Source organism: Erigeron canadensis, chromosome 8 (assembly GCF_010389155.1).
Source record: "Erigeron canadensis isolate Cc75 chromosome 8, C_canadensis_v1, whole genome shotgun sequence".
NCBI classification, from domain to species: Eukaryota; Viridiplantae; Streptophyta; class Magnoliopsida; order Asterales; family Asteraceae; genus Erigeron; species Erigeron canadensis.
In genome coordinates this window covers 33,967,154-33,990,588 of record NC_057768.1, presented here as the reverse complement: position 1 = coordinate 33,990,588, position 23,435 = coordinate 33,967,154, and the positions used below count along the sequence as shown (strand labels likewise).

The window sequence follows — 23,435 nt, the reverse complement described above, 5'->3', positions numbered from 1 at the left end:
AATCTCTACACTTAAAATGCTTATATTATTTATTTGGATAATCTTTTAGGGATCCCATTGATAAAGATATGCATTTTTTTTTAACCAAAACAATCATTTATTAAACAACAAAAAGTTTTCAATTTTCCGACTCATGGCTATGACGGGCATGCTTCTACTTATGCAACATCCCTTCAAAACCAAAAAAATACTAAACCTACACAATGTGCCATTCATCTTCTGCACCATTGCTAGATCAAAGCACCAAACTATCAATACCTGCAAGTAAACAACATATCTTGTATACCAACACAACTAAACCAATTCCCATGTCCTTTTTAACTCCTCATACGCATTGCACTTTTTGAATTTCAATCTAATCAGCCTCATCTTTATACCTTCCAAAATATGATCCTTTAATTTCTCCTTTGGGATTTTAACTTTGTTGAAGATCCTGTTGTTCCTCTCTTTCCATACCCAATAGACACAAGCAGCTAAACAAATCCGTTGTACGATGTTCCAAACAGACTTGGGGCATTTAGACTAGACAAACCATCTAATCATAACCTCCCAAATTTTTGGAATCCCATCTCCATTAATTTTCCTCTTCATCTCATTCCATATCCATCTAGTATAATCGCAGTCAAAAAATAAATGTTGAACCGAGTCACTTTGCCATGTGCAAAACACACACTCATACTGTTTCATGGGATACTGTTTCAAAAAATAAATGTTGAACCTGCCTTCCTTTTAAAGCTAACCATAAAACAAAAGCATGGCTTGGAATACACTGGCTAAACCACACCACATTTGTCCATTGAACTTTGTTACCATCACTTCTAGTATCATTCCATACTCTACCAATAGAGAAATTGACCTCATCGCCTTTACTACTAATCTACACCACTTTATCCTCTAGTTGTTCATCAAGATTGGGTACCTCAACTTTTTGTAACGCAATCACTGTACTGGACCAGGTACTAGGCCAAATCCACTTCCCATTTTCAATTAGTTCTACTACTTTTTCCTTTTTACTAAACTTAGCACCATCCATCATCCTATCAGTTACACAATTACTCAAAGGGCTTGCAGTACACCTCCTATCATACCAAATAGAGGTATTCATTCCATTCCCCAACTTGTTATAACAGCGGCTTCTAATTATATCTCTAACTTGTAGAATCCCTTTCCAACTCCAAGCAGCTTTACCGTCATAGTTAATTTCCCATATAGATCTTCCTTTAAGCCTTTCACGTTCAATCCATCTTACCCATATAGATTGTTTCCTAGCACAAATTTTCCATACATGTTTTGTAACAAGTACCTCATTCGATTCAGATAAATATTTCAAACCCAAACCACCATGATCCTTTGGTTTACACACCTCCTTCCATGCTACTTTAGCCTTGCCCCGAGCTAGATCCCCACCACACCACAGGAATCCTTTTAGTAGTTTTTCAATATCTTTTATAGTTGATTTGGGCAGTAAAAAAACCGACACCCAATAGAGCTGCATAGAAGACAAAACTGATGTAACAAGCTGTAACCGTCCAGCATAGGAAAGGAATTTTGTTCTCTAGTCTTTGACTCTTCTTTTGACCTTGTCAATCAATTCTTGGCAGTCCTTAGTGCCAAGACTCTTTGATTAAAGGAACGCCAAGATATCTAACAGGCAGTTTCCCTTCTTTAAACTTCAGCAGTTCTAATATTTGGTCTCTATTCTCCTGTTTAACATTCCCAAAAAACAAAGAACTCTTCCCAACATTTGGATATAAACCCGAACAATTACTAAATTCATCAATAGCTAGCATCTTTTATACACTTAGCAGATTTCACGTTCCCATAGCAAAGTGCTATCAAGTCATCAGCAAAACACAAATGAGTTATTCCCATATCTTTACATCCCCAATGATATTTAAAACCCTCACTCTCCCTTATTTTCCTTTTGAGCATCAGTGTGAACACCTCCATAACTAAAGTGAACAAATACGGGGACATTGGATCCCCCTGCCTTAGACCTCTAGCTCCATTGAAGTAACCTTTGATCTCTCCATTAATATTAACAGAAAATTTAGCACTTGTTATACATTTCAATATCCACTCACACATCTTGATGGGAAATCCAAATTTCTTCGGTACTGTCCCCAAAAACTCCCAACTAATTGTATCATATGCCTTTTGCAAATCTATTTTCATGGCACATTTTGCTGCACCACTACTTCTGTTATAGTTTCTGAGTAGTTCTTGGGTTAGTAGGATGTTATCAGTTATGCTTCTCTCCGGAATAAAGGCACTTTGATTGTCATCTACTAGTTTCTCAAGTACACCTTTAATTCTACTTGTAATAATCTTGCTAATCACTTTGTATACTACATTACAACAAGCGATTGGCCTAAACTCAGAAACTTTACTTGGGGTCTCAATTTTTGGAATAAGAGCAAGTACAGTAGCATTAATACCTCCCAACTCCCCATCATCGTGAAAAAATTCCTTCACAAACGTCATCTTTAACTATATGCCATGCTACTTTAAAAAACTTCGCAGTGTAGCCGTCTGGTCCAGGCGCCTTATTGTCATCTATGTCTTCCATCGCACTCCTGATTTCATCTTCTGTAACTTCCCTTATCATACACTCACCATCCAAAGAGCTAACCGTTTTTTGGAACAAACCTTCAGGATTGACACAATTTTGCTCCTTTGATTTCTGCCCTTTATAACCTTATGAAAGTATGTTGTATTTCTATCGCCCTCATGCATCCAATCAATTTTAGCCTTTTGAAATAATAGTTTCTCTTCGTCCTTGCAAGCCTCCACATACCTTTCTAATGCTTTTGCCTGCTCCGCTCTATACTCAATTTTAAATGGATCACTATCAACAAGCTGCTGGAGTCTTTGTAACTCTAATTTGCTCTTCTTAACATTCTCAAACAGATCACCATTCTGCCAATTAAATTTCCTTAAATGGTATTTTAGCCTCTTCAACTTAACATTCAGGTTATGTATACCATTACACCCGGTTGGAATATTCCATTCTGTATCCACAAGCTCCTTAAATCCTACCTTATCGGTAGTATAATTAGCAAACCTGAATGGTTTTCTAACTTTCAGTTGGCTAATAGGGAAAGTGACTACAGCAGGACAATGATCAGATACCAATTGGGGCATAAAGATGGTATTTGCATAAAGATGGTATAAAGATATGTATTTTGGGATAACGTATTAGGTAAATTTATTTTTGCCCCTCCTTAATCAAATCTCTGGGTGTGAATTTAGTTATTTGTGCAATGTGCTTATGTTTGTGCGTGTGACAAGTATATAGGAAATGTACAGTCAATTTGTATTATCACAAGAAAATATTGGTTTTTACTCTACCTTCAAGGATAGATTGATTAAGAGTAGATAAAAGAATAATATTATAGCTAGTGTGATAGTGTCCTTGAGAAGAGAAGTAACTGTATAATTTCCATATGCTACCAGAGACTGAGATATAAGAAAAAGCTAGTGTATCACATTATAGTCAGTTTTTTGTTTTTTTTTTTGATTCAGCATTTTCTGATATTTTGATTTTCTCATTCAACAGATTTGATTGAAGATTTATGCCTCTTGCCTTAATCACACTATCAGATAACCCCATTCTCTTGATGTTTGAAGGGCCATTTAAGCATGGATTCGAAGATACGTCATGGCCATCTGTATTACTAATAAGTGATGAGAAATGTAAACACATCAGATACCACATTGATGAAGCATTATCCTATGTTAAATTGAGCACACCATTGGTGGTTTATGGTTTGTCAAAAAATTGGCAAAACAAGAAGAAGACGATGATGTGAGGAGTTTCCCAACCTCACTCTTATTCCATCATAATCATCTCTTACTAAGATTGTATATAACTCAAACACCTAATCTCCCTCCAACATCTCGCCATTTGGTGTTTCCCAAAGATGAAAGATCTACCAGAAACATGGTTGCCCTCACTTTTGAGTTTGAAAATCACTGCACAAGGTCCAATTAAATGAAAAACCGATAGAAAAGATGATGAGTAAAAGAGGATCCTAATGTCCCATTCTCACCTATATCCTGAAAGTCAACATAAGAAGCACGTAAGCAGTTATGAAGGTATGTATGTATGTCCCTCTTCCCCGCTGCCTTGATATGATTTTATGTAATACTATTTTTTTTGTAAAGTTAGTTTCAATTCAGACGTGCTGAAGGCAATTTTAACCAGCGATTTGTTGGACCTCCAGCCCCCTTCTCATGGAAAAAACCTTGAGATGATAAACTATTATAGGTAAGTAAAATAAACTAGGTTATTTGGCTAATCTAAGTCAGATACGTCATATCAATACCATTTGAATAGAACTATGATTTCAAATACGAGCTTTTCTATCCCGTTATCTCTTTCTGTTAAAACGAATTATATATACAATAGTGTTCATATCAGTGAGATAAATGTCACATATCTACAGCACCCTTTATGTTTTCAGTTTTACTACTCATTCGTAACACGTCGTATAAACTATGCTATGTGTACGTACATTTTTTAAGAAGGACCATATGAAAGACATAAAAAGATGGTTTAGGGTCCAGTTTACCACTAAAAGTAATAGGCGTGCTAAAATGAATCATTATGGCAATTCTCATCCACCATTTTGTTATCTTCATATATCTGAAACAGTAGTTAAAACAAAATGCTGGCTATAAACAAAGACTTTAACAAAATAAACCATTCTTTTCATTCCACTGAAATCTCTGTTGTCTTTTATACTACTATAATAAATAATGGCTGAAATCATTCTTTCTGCCTTGCTCCCAGTTCTTTTCGACAAGCTAGCAATTGTTTTGGAGAAACCAGCCTCTGCAGCCTGGGACAGGGTTGTTGGCTCCAAAAAAATCCAGTCCCAGCTAAAGATATTGGAGGGCTCATTACCCCCAATCCAAGATCTGCTTCACGATGCCGCTGAGAAGGAAATACAAGATAAGCGAGTTAAAAAGTGGCTAAATCGTCTCCAGCATTTGGCGTATGACATAGACGATCTACTCGACTCTTTGGCTACCGATGCTATCCACCGTGAGCTGGCTCAAGGATCTGTGGTCAGAAAGGTAAGAAACCTCACGCCAACTTGTTGCACTAGTAGTTTTTCATCATTATCTACTAAGATGCACCGCAAGTTAAAAGATATTACCACCGAGTTGCAACAACTGTATGATCAAAAAAATGATCTTAGTTTGACTGTTAAAGGTAAAAGGCTGTCACAAGATATAAATAGAAGTTACCAGACCTCTCTATTAACACCTGGTATTGTTGGACGTGATGGTGAAAAGAAAATTCTGCTGGAGAAGCTATTAGCTGATAAAGAACAAAATGAGAATCAAAACAACTTTAGCATTGTGCCCATTGTTGGTATGGGTGGGATCGGCAAAACCACTCTTGCTAGACTTTTGTACAACGAACCAAAAGTCAACCAACACTTTGAACTCAAGGCATGGGTTTGTGTCTCAGATGAGTTTGATAGCTTCAATATCAGCAAACTTATCTTTGAATATGTAGCCGCTGAAGAGAAGAAATTCGAAAATCCAAATCTGCTTCAAGAAGCTCTTAGAAATAAACTTGCAGGAAGACGATTTCTGCTAGTTTTGGATGACGTGTGGAGCGAAAAGATTGAAGATTGGGATACCTTAGTGCCTCCATTTCATGCAACGGCCCCCGGAAGTAAGATTATCATCACAACTCGAAAGGAAAAATTGCTCCAACAGTTAGGATACAATAACCCGTACCATTTGAATAAGCTGTCACACGACAATGCTTTGTCTTTGTTTGCTCAGCATTCGCTCGGTGCGCCTAACTTTGATTCATATCCAACACTCAGATCATATGGTGAGGGCATCGTGCAGAAATGTGATGGCTTGCCTTTGGCTTTAAAATCACTTGGAAGTTTATTGAGGACAAAAACAAATGAAGTAAAGTGGAAAGAGTTGCTGGAAAGTGAGATATGGAGTTTAAAAGATGATGGTGGTATTCTTCCTGCACTTCGACTTAGCTACCTTGATCTTTCTGCACGTTTGAAGCAACTATTTGCATACTCCTGCTTGTTCCCTAAGGATTATGTTTTTGACAAGGAGGACTTGATTCTGTTATGGATGGCAGAGGGATTTTTGCTTGAATCAAATACTAGCAAGTCAATGGAATGCTTGGGTGAGGAATACTTCGATGAGTTGTTGTCAAGGTCCTTTTTTCAGCATGTGCCGAATGAGGAATCCACATTCATGATGCATGACCTCATGAACGATTTAGCAACATCTGTTGCCGGAGAATTTTTTGTAAGGTTGGACATTGAAATGAAAAATACAATTGAAGAGCATAGTTTAAAGAAGTACCGACATATGTCCTTTGTCTGTGAGAAATATATGGCTTGCAAAAAGTTGAAGGAATTCGAAAGAGCTAATAGTTTGAGGACGTTTTTAGCATCGGTTGTGGTGAGACGTTTGGAGGCATTCTACTTATCGAATAAGATTTTGGTCGACATTCTTCCCAAGTTACCATTACTAAGGGTTCTTTGTTTGAGTAAAATATGGATACAGGAGATACCAGAGTCCGTTGGTGATTTGAAGCACCTACGGTATCTTAATTTATCTCGAACAAAAATCGCACATATACCCGAAACTGTGTGCAATCTTTATAACTTGCAGACATTAATCGTGTTTAGTTGTGACAAGTTGAGGGAGTTGCCAAACAGCTTCTTGAAACTTACAAGTTTACGGCATTTTGACATTAGGGACACTCCACTTTTGAAGAACATGCCGTTAGGTATTGGTGAGATTAAAAGCCTACAAAGTCTCTCCAAGCTTAGTATTGGGAGAGAACACGAGTTTCCATTAAGCGGGCTAAAAAACTTGAAGAATCTTCGCCGGAGAGTTTGCATCAATGGGTTAGACAAATTGCAAACCAATGACCAAGCACGAGAGGTGAACCTGTCACATATGAGGCTTAGTGAGTTAGTGGTGGAATGGAGTGATGAGTTTGATGGGTCTCGAAAGTATAGACTTGAAACAGAGGTCCTGGATGTGCTTAAGCCTCATAGAGATAGTTTGAAAAATCTTGAAATTATGTCATATGGGGGGAAAGAGTTTCCAAAATGGGTTGGGGATTCCTCGTTTTTTAAATTGACTTTTGTTCGTATGAATAAATGTAGAAATTGTGTGTTTCTGCCACCACTTGGGCAGCTACCATCACTGAAGAAGTTGTCAATTGAAAGCATGGATGATGTGAAAGAGGTAGGTTCAGAATTACTAGGAAATGGTCCTGCAGCGTTCCCTTCACTTGAGATTCTAAGATTTGAAAAGATGCCACGATGGGAGGTATGGTCAGTCAATGCAACGGGTGTTGTCGTGTTTCCATGCCTCAAAGAGCTTCACGTAAGAAACTGTCCTAATTTGGTAAAAGTATCACTTGAAGCACTACCGTCGTTGAGGAATTTAAGTGTATGGGATTGTGGTGATGTTTTGTTGACAAGTCTAGTTGGTGTAGCCTCAGCAATCACCAAGTTGGATATATATCGACTTAGTAATGAGGTGTGGGGAGGTATTGTAAAGCACCTTGGGACAGTTGAACAATTGTCAATCAGAGAATGTAGTGAGATAACAAGTTTGTGGGAACCCGAAGCAGTAGAGTCATGTAAAGAGATTCTTGGTAATTTAAAAAAGTTGTATATAATTAAGTGTGAGAAGTTGGTGAGAATATGGGGAAGGGGAGATGAAGAGGAAGGGAGCAACCTCCCAACATCTCTTAGGATGTTAGAAATATTGAGTTGTAAGAATCTTAAGCATTTGAGTTATCCAGACAGCATTGAAACCTTGAATATCAGTAATTGTAAGAATTTGGAGCATTTGAGTTGTCCAGCACAAGGAGGAGGATGGCAGAAGCTCAAGTCATTTGATATAAGGAATTGTAACTCAATATTGGAGAAGGAGTTGCAAGAGCAGGTGTTAACAATCATCAACAACACTACCAGAAACTTCATGCCAACTCTTGAAGTTTTACGCATACACAATTGGAAAGATCTGAAATCAGTAAAGAAAGTTACACATTTCATTCAGCTCGTGACATTGGAAATAAAAGATTGTGGGGGAATAGAGTCATTCCCTGATTTGCAGGATCTCGTATTGTTAAAGGATCTGAGAATCTGCAACTGTAAAAGTATGGATGGCCCTCCTCCACTTAAAAGAACAGGCAGTGGAAGTGGTGTAAATGTAGGGGTTTGGCCTCCCAAATTGGATTCCTTAAGTATAGGGAAGTTGAAGAGGCCCATATCAGAATGGGGACCACTCCCAACCTCACTTGTTCATCTAACTCTATGGGGTGGATTTGGATCATCATCGTCAGCAGAAGAACAAAAAGACGTCAAGAGTTTTCCGACCTCACTTCTTCCTTATTCATTATCATCATCTCTTACTGAACTTCGATTACGGAATTTTAAGAGAATGGAAAGAATATCAGGGGGGCTCCAGCACCTCACCTCCCTCCAACATTTCCACATACATAGGTGCCCGAAGATGAAAGATCTACCAAAAACCTTGTTGCCTTCACTTTTGTGTTTCACCATTAGAGGATGCCCAAACCAACTGAAAAGAAAGATGCTGCGTAAAAGAGGCTCCTACAGGCCCCTTCTCTCTAAAATTCCTCGTGTGGCTATATGGAACTGAGCAATTACGAAGGTATTTTATTTTTTTTTTAATTTTTCTTGTGATTTATTATAATGATCTCATTCCAACACTACATTAATTGTTTCTGATATTATTATGTCTCAATATAGTTCTACTCTAGTTTTTGAAAAAGATTGGTAAACCAGGTTTGTTTATGTTGAGATTTACCATATATTGTAGAGTTTTATCTTCCCAACAGTATAGTTTGAGTTTCTGTCTTTTCTAAAACAAGTCAAATACCTTCTTATCATTTCTATTTGATAGAAATATGCATGATTTTGAATATGTGTTTAATTTGTTATTCCACTTTGACTTTCGATTAAAACAGACTATGTTGTGTTTGTTTGCAGTTGGATAAATATCACATATCAAACAGCAAGTTTCATGTTTTATTTTGTCATTGCACTTCAAGGATTAACTCAATTCAGAGACAGCTTCATATGATGGAGATATTGGTTGCCTGCATTGTGTTGACCTTTTTTTTCTTTGTGTAGAAGCACATAGGCAGCTTCATATCATTGCACAACCTGCTGAACCCCAAAAGGTTTGATATTGGACTGCTTTGATATGAGTGTATGCAACCACCGCATTTGGGGTTTATAAGGCCTTATGGCTTTTCATTCATGTCATAATAATAAGGAAAACAATGGAACCTTCCAGCATAATACAGCTTTTAAAGCCACTTACTACCCATTAGCTTTCTAATTTTCAGTTTCTAACACATGTTTTCATTAGTTTTTACCCAAGATGGTGTAGTTTGAAAAAGTATTTACTAAAATGGTGTAGTTGTAAAAATATTTCCTTTTTAAGTGTAGTATCCTTATATTCTTCTTAAAAATTAAGAAGAAAAACAAAAGTCTCGAACCTACGTCTATCAGAAAAGAAGTAGACATAATACCACTTCTACCAACATTTACTTTTATGTTTTGATATTTCGTTTAATAAATATATATGATATCTACCAACTTAAATAAAAAGATCTAACTAAAACCCTCAATTTATAACCATTATTAGCAAACACTGTAACCCTATATTTCATCCGATCGAATGGAAAGTTTATTTCTCCCCATTAATGGCTTGATGATGCTGCTAGCCAACACACTCCACCTATAAATCATTACAAGTAAAAATTGGTGAGTTTAATTATTTATTATTATTATTTAATGTTTGTAGACTTGATGATGCTGCTACCCCACAACCTATTGCTCTTTAGGAATTCATCTAACAAACATTAATTTGGTTTTTTTATGTTTAATTGTTTTATTCCTTATGTTTAATTATAGCATTAGCATCGTGATCTTGGCTCCAACAAATTGTATGTGTTTTATTTTTTCTCCTTAAGGTTACTGCTACCCCATGAGCCACACTCTATTTTAATTTTTTTTGCTTATTGTTATTTTTCTTTGTTTATGTAGATGATAAGAAAAAAAAGTATGAAGCATAAATTTGTTACCCTATTATGTTACTCGGGCGGCACAATTTGTGATGGTCCAGATGGTGTAATTTATGATAAGTCTCCAAGTAAAGCAATTAAGATTCACTGTGGCATTAAAGATGATGAATTAATCAATCGAGTCAACCAAGCTACATCGATCAATCAACAACTACATAATATCAAAATTATATGTAGATATCCATTTGTTGGTATTGGAAAAGTAACAAAATATGTTCCTCTTCACATCAAAGACGATGATGACATTGCTATTATGTTTGATGTTGTTAGTGTCCATGAGAGATTATGTAATCTTGATTTGTATCTAGAGATTGAAGAAAAAGAACAAAATCAACCCACGCAGATGGTATCTAGTTGTCTTATACATCATTTTAAGTTTATAAATATATTTGTAACGTTGTTTATTTGGTTACTACATCACTAGCAGGACTCAAGAATCAATCTTGATAGAAGAACGAAGCAGTCAACTCAAGAGTCATGCTAATGTCGTATCTGAGATGATTCAGAATGAGAATTTTAACACAATCTCCCAAATTGCTGTAGTAAATAATGCAATGGTGAGTGGATTTGACACTGAAAATGAAGTTGATCCGACTGACATGTTTGAAGAAGATGGAACTAGAGATGGAGATGACAATGAAGAAACAGAAGCACCAAATAGAGATGAAGCACCACATGACAATGAATCTCAAGTACCATCATTTTTTACTAGTTTGGAGGGAGTAAATATGACCACCGATGGAAATTGGATGGACTCACACTCCAAGAGTAAAGATGATTTCACTCGAGAGCTAGGAAAAGCTTCTTTTAAGGATAAGAAAGAACTTATTAAAGCTATCAAGCTCCACTCCATCAAGACACATAGACAGTATACGGTGGTTGAAACACGCCCAACTATTTGGAGCATAAGGTGCAAGTTATATTCACAATCTGGTTGCAAATGGAAAGTTCGCGCATGTAAACGCAAAGATAGTGGATATTTTGAGATCACAAAGTATACAGGACCACATACTTGTTTAAACCCTGGGATTACTCAAGATCATGCCCTAAATGCAAGTTTGATCGCTCAAGAAGTTCAACATCTTATAAAAGAGCAACCTGGCATTAGTATTCCCGCTTTGAGAGCTGAAATAGTTGATAAATTAGGTTATACAGCTTCATACAAGAAGTTGTGGTAGGAAAGCAAAAAGCAATTGAACAAGTTTTTGGAAATTGGGATGAATCATATAACTCGCTACCTAAATTTTTAGCTGCACTTCAAATGTTCAATCCCGGGACTGTAGTTGAATGGTGTATTGTTAGGCCCGATAATGAGGATCATGTAGAATTCAAACGTGTTTTCTGGGCTTTTTCTCCTTCTATAATAGGATTTGAACATTGTCGACCTGTGATTAGTATTGATGCCACTCACTTGTATGGTAAGTACAAGGGTAAAATGATGATTGCAATGGGAGTAGATGGTAACAATCAAATATTGCCTCTTGCATTTGCTATTGTGGAAAGTGAATCTTACAACAGTTGGAAATGGTTTCTTTCTCATGTTAAAAAACATGTGATGAAAGATCGAGAAGGCATTTGTTTGATATCCAATCGTCATATTGGAATCCTAAAGGTAGTAACTGAGCAAGGATCTCCCTGGTCAGAACCACGTGGCTTTCATAGGTATTATTTATCATCTTTATATAAACACATTCATCATAAGTTTTGTGTCTAATATTTGACTGGTTCTTAATAGGTATTGCTTACGACATTTCATCCAAAACTTTCAAGATAAGTTTCGTAACCCACAACTGAAAGCTTTAGCATAACGTGCTGGGAGTCAAAATCAAGTTCGTAAGTTTAACTCCATAATGGAAGAAATTGGAAGACTAAATCCATATGCTCGTCAATGACTTGAGAGACATTCACTTGAGAGATGGACACTTGCACATGATGGCGGAAAGCGATACGGCTTGCTCACTACAAACTTATCAGAAATATTTAATAGTGTCCTCAAAGGTGCTCGTTTTTTACCGATCACAGCATGTGTTCAACTTACATTTTATAGACTGGTACATTTTTTTAATGCGAGGCGTCCTTTGGGATCTAATGCTCAAGCTAACGGAGATGCATATACTCCCCATGTTGTTGCAAAACAAGTTGCTTTAATGTCAAAAGTTGGTGCACATACCTTGAGATCTTTCAACCGAGAGAAAGGAATATTTGAGTTAATAACTCAAAAAGGAAGAAATGTGCAAGTAGTTAATTTGGAACAAAAGAAATGCACGTGTGGTAAGTGGGAGATTTATAAGTATCCTTGTTCTCACGTCTTAAGTGCATGTGCCAAACTCTCTTTGAACAGTTGGCAATATGTTGATAGATGTTATTCTATTGTCGAATATTGTTCTACTTGGGAATCTGAGTTTTCACCGCTACCTCACGAAGAATATTGGCCACGCTTATCGTCTATTATAAAATTGCTTCCAAATTCAGATCTAAAGGAGAATAAGAAGGGTCGTCCTCGTTCAACAAGGTTACGAAATGGAATGGACATTAAAGAAGGTAAAAATGCCAATCTTTGTGGAATTTGCAGAAAAAGTGGCCATAATCAAAAAACATGTCCTTCGAGACCTAGGAGAATGGATACTGATCACTAAAAAGTGCCAAGGTGATAAATTAGTTCTTTTGAGTATCTTTTCTATTACTCCTTTATTATTCTTTTATAAATCGCTAAATGATTAGTTAGATGGCATGATGATGTTTTTTTTATAAACCGAGTTTGATGGACTTTTTAAATGTTTCAGATGTGCACCATATGTCTAGAATGAATCGAGGATTAAAAGAGCTTGGATTGATATTTTTTGGCAGCTTAAGTGCTTGAATTCAATGCATTATATGTCCTTTTGGTACCTTGAGGAAATAGAAGTCAATATGGATATCGTGTGCTTGCTCCAGTAACATGTTCTATTTGCTTTAAATTCTGTAAATGTTTATGTAAATGTTACATTTTGCTTGAATCAAGCAGCTTAATCCTCATTCATGGTTATATATATGTTGTGGTCTATGAACACCTATTTGGTAATTACTTTTGAACACACAACTCTTGTTTGGTAAATACTTTTAGAACTACACCTATTTGGTAAATAATTTTTAAAAATATCACAGTATGGTAATTAACTCTGTTTTCCTTACTTTTTATCATTTGTACTGCAACATCACCATCTTCAAGTATTGTTGCCCTCACAATTAAGTGATTCATGATGCGCATTTAATAAACTTCAAGCGCAATTTTTTTTTAGTTAAAAATTTATAATAGCACTCCGGTTTTATCTAAAGTTTTGAGTTTAATCCTTAGGAATGACAAATCTTAAGTTTTCTTCCGAATATTTGTAATGGCTCATGGTCAATATCTTGTTGCCTAGGATACGCACAAGGCTTCATCATTATCATTATACGTTGAGGTTTCCTTGATGTCGTATACCGTCTGAATGTTCGAAAAAAATTTATAGTGGGGATCATCACTCTATTTTTTTTCTCGTTTTAATTTTTTAATTTTTTTTTCTGCTTTGAATTCACCAATTATCCTGGTACGAGCAAGGTAAAGACAAACCTCAATTAGATTCAACTATTAAACTGTGAAAACTAGCTTTTGAAATTATTTATTGACTTTTCCTAAATGTTTGTTAAAATTAAGATTTAAAGTAAGAGGTGTATCAAAAAGTCTAAAATTTTAATATAGAAGAGGCTCCCATTAAGGCAATCAACTGGGTTAAATCAATGGTTAAAGTTGTTGGCTTTAGATATAGAAGTTAATGAGTTTGTCTACATCTCAACTTCCTCCATACATCTTGGAAGACAATATTGATAGTTACTTTTTTTTTAGCTCCCATTAAGGCAGGTTTTCATATCGTCAGCTCTATTGTGATAGATTTTCCAATTTTCACTACAGTTTATCTTGATGTAAAATTACAAAATCTTGAAAAATTAAGTGATCAAACAAAAAGTCTAAAACTTTTATAGTGTATTATAGAAGAGGCTCCCATTAAGGCAGGTTTTCGTATCTGAAATAGATTTTCCAATTTTCACTACAGTTTATCTTGGTGTAGATTTACAAAAACAGAGTCCCTACTTATTACATTGCACTACGGTCATTTCTATCAAGTGACCGACCATTATGCTCCATTGATGCCATTAACCTTCTCTATATGTCAACCATTCTGACTTATCAAAGCATAGTTGAAGTGTTGAACCAAGGAGCTACAGCCTTCAAATGTGATGCTTCAACTCATTTGCTTATGAATTGCTCAGCTCAGCTTATATGTGGTCTCTAACAAAATAACGGGGAAAGTGGGTGATGTAAAATAATTAGCTGAAAATAGAGTGGTCAAACGGGGAAAAGGATATCTAAAACTTACAATAACCTCAAAATCATTGATGAAACAGTATTTGGGAGACACCCACCCCGAATGATCCTTTTCTACCATGTACCAAAAGATTACCCGTTACCCAACCCACCAAACCTACCATTTCTGCCAACTCAGATATTGCCAGTAAAACGATCAACAAAACTTTTAGTTAACATGCTTAACAGAACGAGGATAACCTGATATCGTATATACCTTACTCACAAAATTATGGTCGTCTAATAATGTATACATCTCAAAAAGGTTAACTACAATGAAAAATAAACATAGAGGGAACAGTTGCAAATCTCTCCTTCTAACGGAGGTACCTGTACCAGCTTTGATCTCTCATCCATCTCCCATGGCCTATGAGCATCATGCAATTTCATATGTACAATGGTAGCCACAAAAATTCATATGTCTACAAGAAATTCAGGAAAACAAAGTATTACGTAAACAATCAGTTGCAGAGAAGTGCCTTACTGGAATGACAAGTGTTACACATACATTTTTATAAAAATGAGCCAAAAAGCCGTATCGTTACTATCCAAGAGACTGATAAACAGAATTCTAATGGCATGCCAACAAGCCGTCCCTTTTCTTTGATGTGTATTGTGTTTATAAAGCTTGTAAAGGTTATTACATAGTAGATATAGGTTCATAAAAATGAATAGGTTCATAAGTTGGTGACATATCAAATTATAAACCTATAGTCAAAATTGTAAACCTAAAGGTTTAGCATTGGAGATGCTCTAATTTCATATACTTCCGCCTTCCAGACAGTGAGATATAAAAGGAAAAGAAAAAGCATACCACATATTATATTTGGTTGATTCAGTATTATCTGAAATTCACAATGAGATTTTAATTTTCCCATTCAACAGATTTGATTGAAGATTTACACCTCTTGCCTGGATCACACTATCAGATGACTCCAAAGCCCTGGATGTTTGAAGGGCCAATTCCGAGTGGACTTGAAGACACGCCATTGCCATCTGACCAAAGTTATTACCAATGAGCAATATAAATAAACACAGCAGATACCACATTGACAAAGCATTATTGAAAAGTTAAAATTGAGCAAAGCACTGGTGATTTACAGTTTGTCAACAAATCAACATACAGTTAAGGATACCAGTCAAAAGTCACCTACAAAGGCTACAATATATATTTGATGACTTGATGCATAAAACCTCCTAAATCACTTTATTCAAAGATAATAATAATAACTACTATTGAAATAATATAACCTTATTTGACAGAGAATTGTCTAAGTTTCGACTGTTTGGCAGTTTAACCCTTCAAGTTTTTTTCCCTTTATCTAATCCTTTGTGTGTTGCCTTATTTTGGTAACCACTCAAAGGGGTTACATCGTCAAGCGTTTGAAAGTTTAAGGATTAAACTGTATGATTTAGAAGGGAAAAATCATTGAAACAAATGAAGTTCAAGGGCTAAATTATCATTTTGAAGTATAACATTTTGAACTTGGAGAATTACATTATGGAGAAGAAAGTTGAAGCATTAAAAGCACCAAAAAGTTGAAACTTCCAAGAATATTAACCCATAAAGATTTACTTTTGGGGGAAAGTGGTAATATGGGTCAACTTAACGCCACTCGACCCGCTTCCTGTAAAAAAACTACTCACTTTGACCCATTACAACAAGAACACAATCAGCCCACTTTGCCAACTCTTAACATTGGAATCATAACCTTTAATATTGTATTCTTAAAGCAGTCTAAAGATTGAGTCTCATTCTCATACATCAACGCAAAAGGATCAAACAGTGGGAGGTCTTTGCACATATATTTGTCTTATAATTAACCTGTATAAAATTGGTGCAATGACAACTTACCATATTTTGAAACAAAGCAAAACAATTTGCTTAATTTTATTTACTCACCAAGTAGCATTCCTTATCAGTGTCTGATTCAGCTACGGAGAGAGCCCATGTGCGCACCCACTCCAGGCCTCTAGATATTTCACTACTTCCTTCAACCAACGCTGTTGCTACATAAGTTGGATTAAGAGCCAAGAGTATGCATGATGCCGCAAAAAGGACAGCTTTACGAACATATGCTTCTGCATGATGGCTTATTTCCCTGCAGTTAAGACCATTAAGTACGACAAGCAACAGTAAACCTCACGATATCCCATGAGAATGTAAAGCTACATCCTTCCACAAAAGAAAGGATAAGATACCACGTAAAGGTAGGTAACACAATGGGTTGGGTGATCACCTAAGAGTGAGTAATTTGTGTGGTGGTCGAAACAGGTCAGATAGGGTTTGAGTTCCAAAAGAACTTAATGTCCGAAGCTTTTTAGAAACTTGTGTCTCGTATATATTATCAATAACAATCTAATTTGTAAATAATTTAGGAGGTTCATGCCTAAAATACATCCGGGGTGAATTTCAACCCATATAACTTAACTTTTTCATATTTCCTATTTAACCCATCACAAAGAGTGTAGCCCACTCCAACCCATTTATAAGTAAATATAAATTTCAGCTCAACACCTCTATGTAAAGGCCCTGGATTTAACCTATACACTTGTAATACCTGGAACTCAACATATCCAGTAAAGGAAGAGCCAAAGCAGATGCTTCAGGATGCATGGCAGAACATTTCATACAATTGCCGAGCATGTGAATAAGCTTTCCAAGAACTATAAAATCCCTGCCAAGAAAGTCAACCCCGTGTCTTTTTTTGTCAAATCCCTGCATGGCTGGAAGCATAAACGCCGCTGCAAACGGAGGGAACTTATTCTGTGACCATTCCACCTGATCATCTTGTACTGCATTTATTGCTCTACTCCATCGTCTTGATTTTCCTTTCTTGACCTGACCTGATTTGCTTGGGAGGTCTCTCTCATACGAGTACGTCATGGCCAATGGAGACTCGGTTCCAGATATCTCTTTCCAAGTGGTTGTACCTGCAGGCCCTATGCTACTTGGCAAGAACCATGGTTGGGTCTCAGCAGTGGTCCATATTAGGGATTTTGACATGTGCTTTTGTCTACTGGTCTTCATATGAGAAAGCTCAACGGCGGCATCGGTCATGACATCAAGAATCATTATCCGTTGGCTGGTGTCTACATTTGGTGAATATAGTAGTTTGTTTATTGGATCTAGGCTTCCTAATGGACAATTGACAATTAGAGCAACTAGTGCTTTTTGCCTTTTTTCTTCAGCTGATTCTTCTTCTCCTTCTAAAGTTGAATCCGAGCAACGGACCTGGACAAGCGTTCTAACTAGATCACTTGCTATGAATGGAAGTTCATCAGGAGCTGCTCGTATAAGCTTTTCAGCAACATCAAGAGCTCTTTCAACCTGCAAATAAAGATACAAGAGAAAAGACTAAAAAGAACTGCTGGATATCTTTTTTACGACTTTACAACTGAACTTTCAGAAAAACTGGTTCATGCAGGTCAATAATTTTGAACTAGATTCGACCCATTTCAATCTATTAGAGATAGAATATATAGTTGTTTAAGTTTGTTTAGTTTTAGTTTATCTTCGTGTCGTTTTGTGACTGTATAGTTCCCTTTCCGTAATCTTCAATTCTTTATAAGCAAAGGTTACTACCTCAAGATGAGAATACAAATATCTTCTGATTACACAACCCATGGCAAAATGGAACTGTTTTCACCCATAAAACCTGTCCGACCCACCCATTTTACTATGAAAGCCAAGACGACTTACCCCGTCAGCATCATCAGACTTCCTTAAGGCTCCAACAACATCAATCAACTGTGCAAAGTTCTTTTTCAAGTCGGTATCATCGTCAGACAAATCATACGGTTGTAAAGAAGACTCACTGGAGGTTTCAGAAATCTCAGTATCATCATCGTCACCATCATCATTGTTGTCTCCATCAGAGCTAGCATCATTATTCAATGTGGCAGGGTCAATAACCTCATCCGGATCAACCAACGTCAATTCCATTGGAATTTTATGCTTGTTCTTTTTCCTTGCATCCTTATTGTCCTTTTCAGATGTAGGATGACCCTTATCTTGATTACTTTCTGTTTCTTGTCCATCGGATATTAACAATCCTTCCATGTTAGCATTCATTGATGTGAACTCCCAATCAATAGTTTCCTCTGTGCAACTTTCATCAAGATACAGAGGATTGCCTGGGTCAATCACCTTTGAAAAGACTAGAGCAATACTACTAGCCATCTTACGAACAATATGAGATGGGCTCTCTAGCCTACCTGACATTAATAAAAGAAAAGGCTCAAATGAAAGGAATCAGAAATGTCACTATAACGGTAGAGGTGGAAATATGTGCTGGCCAGATAAGCTGGGTCTGTGCCAAATATGATAATTAACCTAAATCTTTGACCAAACTTTTGATCCATTTACTTATGCATGAGCCAAAAAGGGTTTGTGCCAAATATGATCACAACCATTTCAATAGAGAAATAATAACCTAAATTTTTAAATTTGTTATAGGAGGTTTTATGCATTAAAACGCACTTTGGGTGACTTCCGATCAGATCAGATCGACCCATTTGACTTGTTTCCTTCTAAGCTAATATTTCTAAACAAATAAAAATTTTACCGAATTGATCCATGCATAAGTAAAAGGATCAAAATTGCCACCTATAAGTAAAAGGATCGAGATATACAGCTAACCCCTTGAAGAATCAAGTGCATTGCATCCTTGGTAGCATCAAAATCTTCTTTTTTGAGCTTTTCTAAGGAAAGGCCAACAGCTGCAGTTAAATCTGAATCTCAAATTAAGGAAACTAATATAGATGGTGATATTAGGGCAAAACACAAACTGCAGCAACTAAATGAGTCAGGTTAAAAAGTATTTAATACTAAGGTAAAGAAAAAGATACAAGCTTGTTGTTCCACTGGTGCTGACTGTACAAACTCTCGCTTGGACCATACTGCAAGAAGGCGCTTGGTGATATCCAATAGATCACCATGATTTTGACTTTTGACCTCGAGCACAGTATCAGGAGGACATTGAAGAACCGAAAACTGAAGGATCCATCTTAGACAACATACAGGGAATACTTTCCAGAGTAAAAATCTTTCAGTAAACATGGACCTGTGTTTTAACAGAATAATTAGATTGCCATATGAGACCAAAATCCACTGTAGTCATCATGAAAATTTTGTCAAAATTGTTCTATTGATCTTTAAGAAGACAAGGAGTTATGACCAAACATAAATCCTGAATCTTGTGTGATCTTGTATTTGTGTGGTCCAGTTGAATTACTGGAAACATGCTTTGGAATGAGCATATGTCTAAAGGCTTACATCATACCTGATGGATGCTTGGAACTCATAAATTTGATGGAACAACAACCAAAGAATCCAATAACCTTCAACCTCACTAATGTTCTGAGTTGCTAACTTTTGCAAAAGCTGCTCAGACATTCTTTCTACAGCATATGAATCCTTAATTGCCTCCATTATCTTTGACCAAAACCGCAAACCAGGCTCTGATTTTATGGTTTCAGCATCGCTCATGTCACATCTGGACTGCAGGAGGATTTGAACTTGACTAACAATTCGTGGGATTATTTCACTTAACAGAACGTCTGCATGGAACAAAAAGTTTTCATCTTGTATATCTTTTTTACATGTACAATACCAGGTTCATTTGCAACTGTATAGCATACTCATATGTTTCATTAAACACTAAAGATATTCATAGTGACGTCATTAATTGTAAGTTAAAAAATTAAATATTAATATGATTGCATATTTTGAAGGCACTGATCTTGGTATTTCATTGACTTGCTATAGCAATTTTTAGATCAAAAAAATTGGAGTAGATAGGAAAACTTGTATCTAGCACTGCATTTATTTACGATTATCAGCTAAAAACTGTCAGCTATTTGAACATAATCAAGTATATTGTTCAGCTTTTTTGATATGAAATCCAAATCGACTTCTTTTCTTATTGTTTTGTTTCAAGCAAGCAATAATCTGAATTTGGATGCAATTTGAGGATATTGGATTTTGCAAGATCTTTATATGGACAACCTTGGCCTCGATTGTTTTGATACAAATCAATTTTGTGTTCAAGTTTATGCAATAATAACGTACCTGCAGACCCTCGTCTACAAATACGCGCAAAGGCATCCCCAATAAATAGCATCAAACCATCCAGATTGCTATTGCTGACGTTAGTCGATTTATCATAATCCTTTGTGTCCCATTCTTCTGCTGCCTGAATTAGTTGTATCGTAGTCCTTTTGACGTATAAGCTGACAGATTCCCATCAAGGTATAACAAAACTTAACATGTTTGGATCAAATAATTATCCTCCAGGTAAAATGAGGTTACATGCATAATTTAACATGGGTTTTTTAACTACTTAAAAGAGGACATAATATGGAATAAAAAGTACTCATAACCATCAATTATGATTTATCTACCTAGCTGCTAATAGATAGTAAGGATACTGTGACGAAAGTAAGTTGGAAGCTCCCAATCGTGCTTTATCGGGGACAGATGTAATGAGTTGAGCCACTCTAGAGATTGTAGACGTATGCTGTTCAAAATTTATACCTTCGGATTTGTGAGAAAATTCTCTAGCCAGCTGGAGGACCCCATCATTTTCAAGCAAGCATAGTGCAAGTAATCTGTCATATATGACGGAAATAAAATTTAAACTTCTAATAAAAATATTACACCATATACACTCTGTATGCTATATCCTATCAATTTTGTAATGATAGTCAAGTTTCTAATGCTACACACCACTTTATGTCACGATTAAAAATATAAATGTCTAACCTTTCTAACACTAACCCATGCTATCGATAACTTTCCGAGGATGTAACAATATATAAGATGCAATAAAAAGATAACTCAAATAGCTTTTAGCCTTTTACACAGATAAATGTAGATGACAATATCTTTTAATGCTATATCGATAACCTAATGACAAACAAACATTAGCAATACCTCTCGGTATTTGAGCAGATGGTCGTTTGAAGTCGCCCATTTGAGTGATATTGTAAATAAGGAACTAAAGTTTGTACCACCTCAGAAACACAACCCCGTACAAAGAACACATCATACAAATGTTTCTTTGCGGAAGCAGGGAAACAAGTTAGCCAATTCAAAGCAACATCTGCATGTTAAATTAAAAAACAAAAAACACCTAATATCAGCAACCCAAAAACGTTAGCCATCCGCACAGACATGTAGTATGATTTTTACATAAAACAAACAATCTCAATCCACAAAAGAACTATACAACTTTGTGATTTACCCGATAACAACACTCTAGCAAATGTTGTAAATGCGGTACTTTGATAAAACACCTGCCACCAGTCATCTCTTTCGGGTACCGAAGGTACTTCGTTTCCCATAACCTATACACAAAACCACATAGACGAACCATGCATTCAGACAAAAGAATACCAAAACACGAAAAACAAGGGTTACACTGCCATCCCCCCCAATAACAATAATAATCAAATAGTCAATCCACTTCGAGTACTATATTTAATTCATACACACACAAAATTATATAAAATAGTACAGTATCTACATTTTGAAAAAGATAATGCAACTTTCATTTTTATCAACCATATGAATCTTTAAGGTTAGCTCTTTTTTTTTAGCTAATAGGCTTACTGAAATTTCATACCTTATTTTCTAAGCTTAATTAAGTTCATCAAAACAACACACATCGAACAAAATTTGAAATTAACAAGATATTACGTACCTCATCTTTATATTTTTTGTCAATGCTACCTACAAATAAATTCATCAAACATTTATTTATAAAAAAAAAAAAAGAACAGTTAGTAGTCACAAACAATAATCATTAGATATAATAAAAACAGAAACAAAAATTATTACTCGTATAGTTTATTGACTTAATATATATATATACCTAAAAAGGCGGAGGAATCGAGAGGGAAAAGACGGACAGCGAGAGAGTGAAGAGCGCAAATAACTTGATCAACATTTTTGGCTTTGTTGATCGAAACGACGACGTTTCCGACTTTATCAAGTACTTTGCTGTTTGTATTTTGTTCAATTTTGTTATTATTGTTTTCTGTTTCTTCTTTGCCGCCGTTCATGGCTGCCCTGTGCTCCGGTGGTATCTTTTCTTATTTCTGATGTTTGTATTAAATTTTATTTTTTTATGTAAGGAAGGTCCCTCGTTTTTTACTTCTTGTTAAATAAGCTCCCTGATGTTTGACGACGCTCCATGTGTTTGACCGTAACAAATGGGGATGATCATTTGGACTCGATACCGTGACCCGACCCGGAATCGGACCGAACCGACCCATCCGAAAACTGAAAAATTGTGAAGTTTGTTTAATATTGTACTAAAAGTGTGCTAATAGTGTGCTAAGTATATTTATAGTTAAATAAAGCCTTAATTACTCTTAAAGGATGCATTCTTGAGTTTTAATTTTATGGGATAAGAAAGGGAACGAGAGGAAAACTTATGTTTTTTCATTCTTGAGTTTTTTAATTAAAAGAAAGGAAAGTGATGGAAAGGAAAAGTGAGGGGTTTTAAAGCTAAAAACTTTCCTTCCATATTTGGCATGATTTAGAAGGATAAGTTATAAATTTATCAATATACCCTTCAAACCTTTATATGTACTATAATAACTATGATGCTATAAATGTAATATTACATATTTTTATCTTTTCTTATCCTTCTCTCTTAACTCAATAATGTCTTTAAATTCTTTTATTCACTTTCTTTTCTTTTAAATGATAAAACTCAAGAATGCAATTTATAAATATAATTTTTTATCCTTTCTTCTCCTATCAAATCTTCTCTTTTCTTTTCCTTTAATAAAAACTCGAGAATACAGTGAAAGTGATTAGTGCATGTATTAGAATTTTCCATCAAGAAAAATCTAAAAATTTTTATTATAGTATGATGTCATGAATGATGTAACTCAGCCTTTCTTTTG

At 35.7% G+C, this 23,435-nt stretch overlaps 3 protein-coding genes across 7 annotated transcripts; 2 read left to right on the top strand and 1 right to left on the bottom strand.

Annotated features, from left to right (window-relative positions):
- The first annotated feature begins 4,730 nt into the window (after positions 1 to 4,730).
- LOC122580535 (putative disease resistance protein RGA4) lies at positions 4,731 to 9,921 on the top strand. Of its 2 annotated transcripts, XR_006320815.1 has the most exons (3): positions 4,731 to 8,694; positions 9,033 to 9,226; positions 9,856 to 9,921. XR_006320815.1 is itself a non-coding variant. In XM_043752807.1 (2 exons), the coding sequence occupies exon 1, from the start codon at positions 4,762 to 4,764 to the stop codon at positions 8,680 to 8,682; it is 3,921 nt and encodes a 1,306-aa protein (XP_043608742.1). In that variant the 5' UTR covers positions 4,731 to 4,761; the 3' UTR covers positions 8,683 to 8,694; positions 9,033 to 9,375. The 2 variants fall into 2 exon arrangements, 1 of the variants encoding a protein (XP_043608742.1); XM_043752807.1 differs by lacking the exon at positions 9,856 to 9,921 and having other exon boundaries at positions 9,033 to 9,375.
- Positions 9,691 to 12,511, top strand: LOC122580536. 2 transcript variants are annotated; one of them, XM_043752809.1, is made up of 4 exons: positions 9,691 to 9,815; positions 10,098 to 10,489; positions 10,563 to 11,053; positions 12,427 to 12,511. In XM_043752809.1, exons 2-4 carry the CDS (start codon positions 10,098 to 10,100, stop codon positions 12,489 to 12,491), a joined length of 948 nt encoding a protein of 315 aa, XP_043608744.1. In that variant the 5' UTR covers positions 9,691 to 9,815; the 3' UTR covers positions 12,492 to 12,511. The 2 variants fall into 2 exon arrangements, with proteins under 2 accessions (XP_043608744.1, XP_043608743.1); XM_043752808.1 differs by lacking the exon at positions 12,427 to 12,511 and having other exon boundaries at positions 10,563 to 11,658.
- A 1,592-nt stretch (positions 12,512 to 14,103) lies between these two features.
- LOC122579700 (telomere length regulation protein TEL2 homolog) lies at positions 14,104 to 22,613 on the bottom strand. Of its 3 annotated transcripts, XR_006320684.1 has the most exons (15): positions 22,394 to 22,613; positions 22,223 to 22,251; positions 21,764 to 21,866; positions 21,454 to 21,622; positions 20,949 to 21,128; positions 20,590 to 20,750; positions 19,802 to 20,078; positions 19,368 to 19,582; positions 19,152 to 19,250; positions 18,220 to 18,734; positions 17,078 to 17,847; positions 16,420 to 16,618; positions 15,331 to 15,512; positions 14,847 to 14,938; positions 14,104 to 14,441 (listed from the first exon to the last, which is right to left on the bottom strand). XR_006320684.1 is itself a non-coding variant. In XM_043751921.1 (14 exons), the coding sequence occupies exons 1-13, from the start codon at positions 22,581 to 22,583 to the stop codon at positions 15,369 to 15,371; spliced, it is 3,051 nt and encodes a 1,016-aa protein (XP_043607856.1). In that variant the 5' UTR covers positions 22,584 to 22,613; the 3' UTR covers positions 14,714 to 14,938; positions 15,331 to 15,368. The 3 variants fall into 3 exon arrangements, 2 of the variants coding, with proteins under 2 accessions (XP_043607856.1, XP_043607857.1); XM_043751921.1 differs by lacking the exon at positions 14,104 to 14,441 and having other exon boundaries at positions 14,714 to 14,938; XM_043751922.1 differs by lacking the exon at positions 14,104 to 14,441 and having other exon boundaries at positions 14,714 to 14,938; positions 15,422 to 15,512.
- Positions 22,614 to 23,435: the final 822 nt, after the last annotated feature.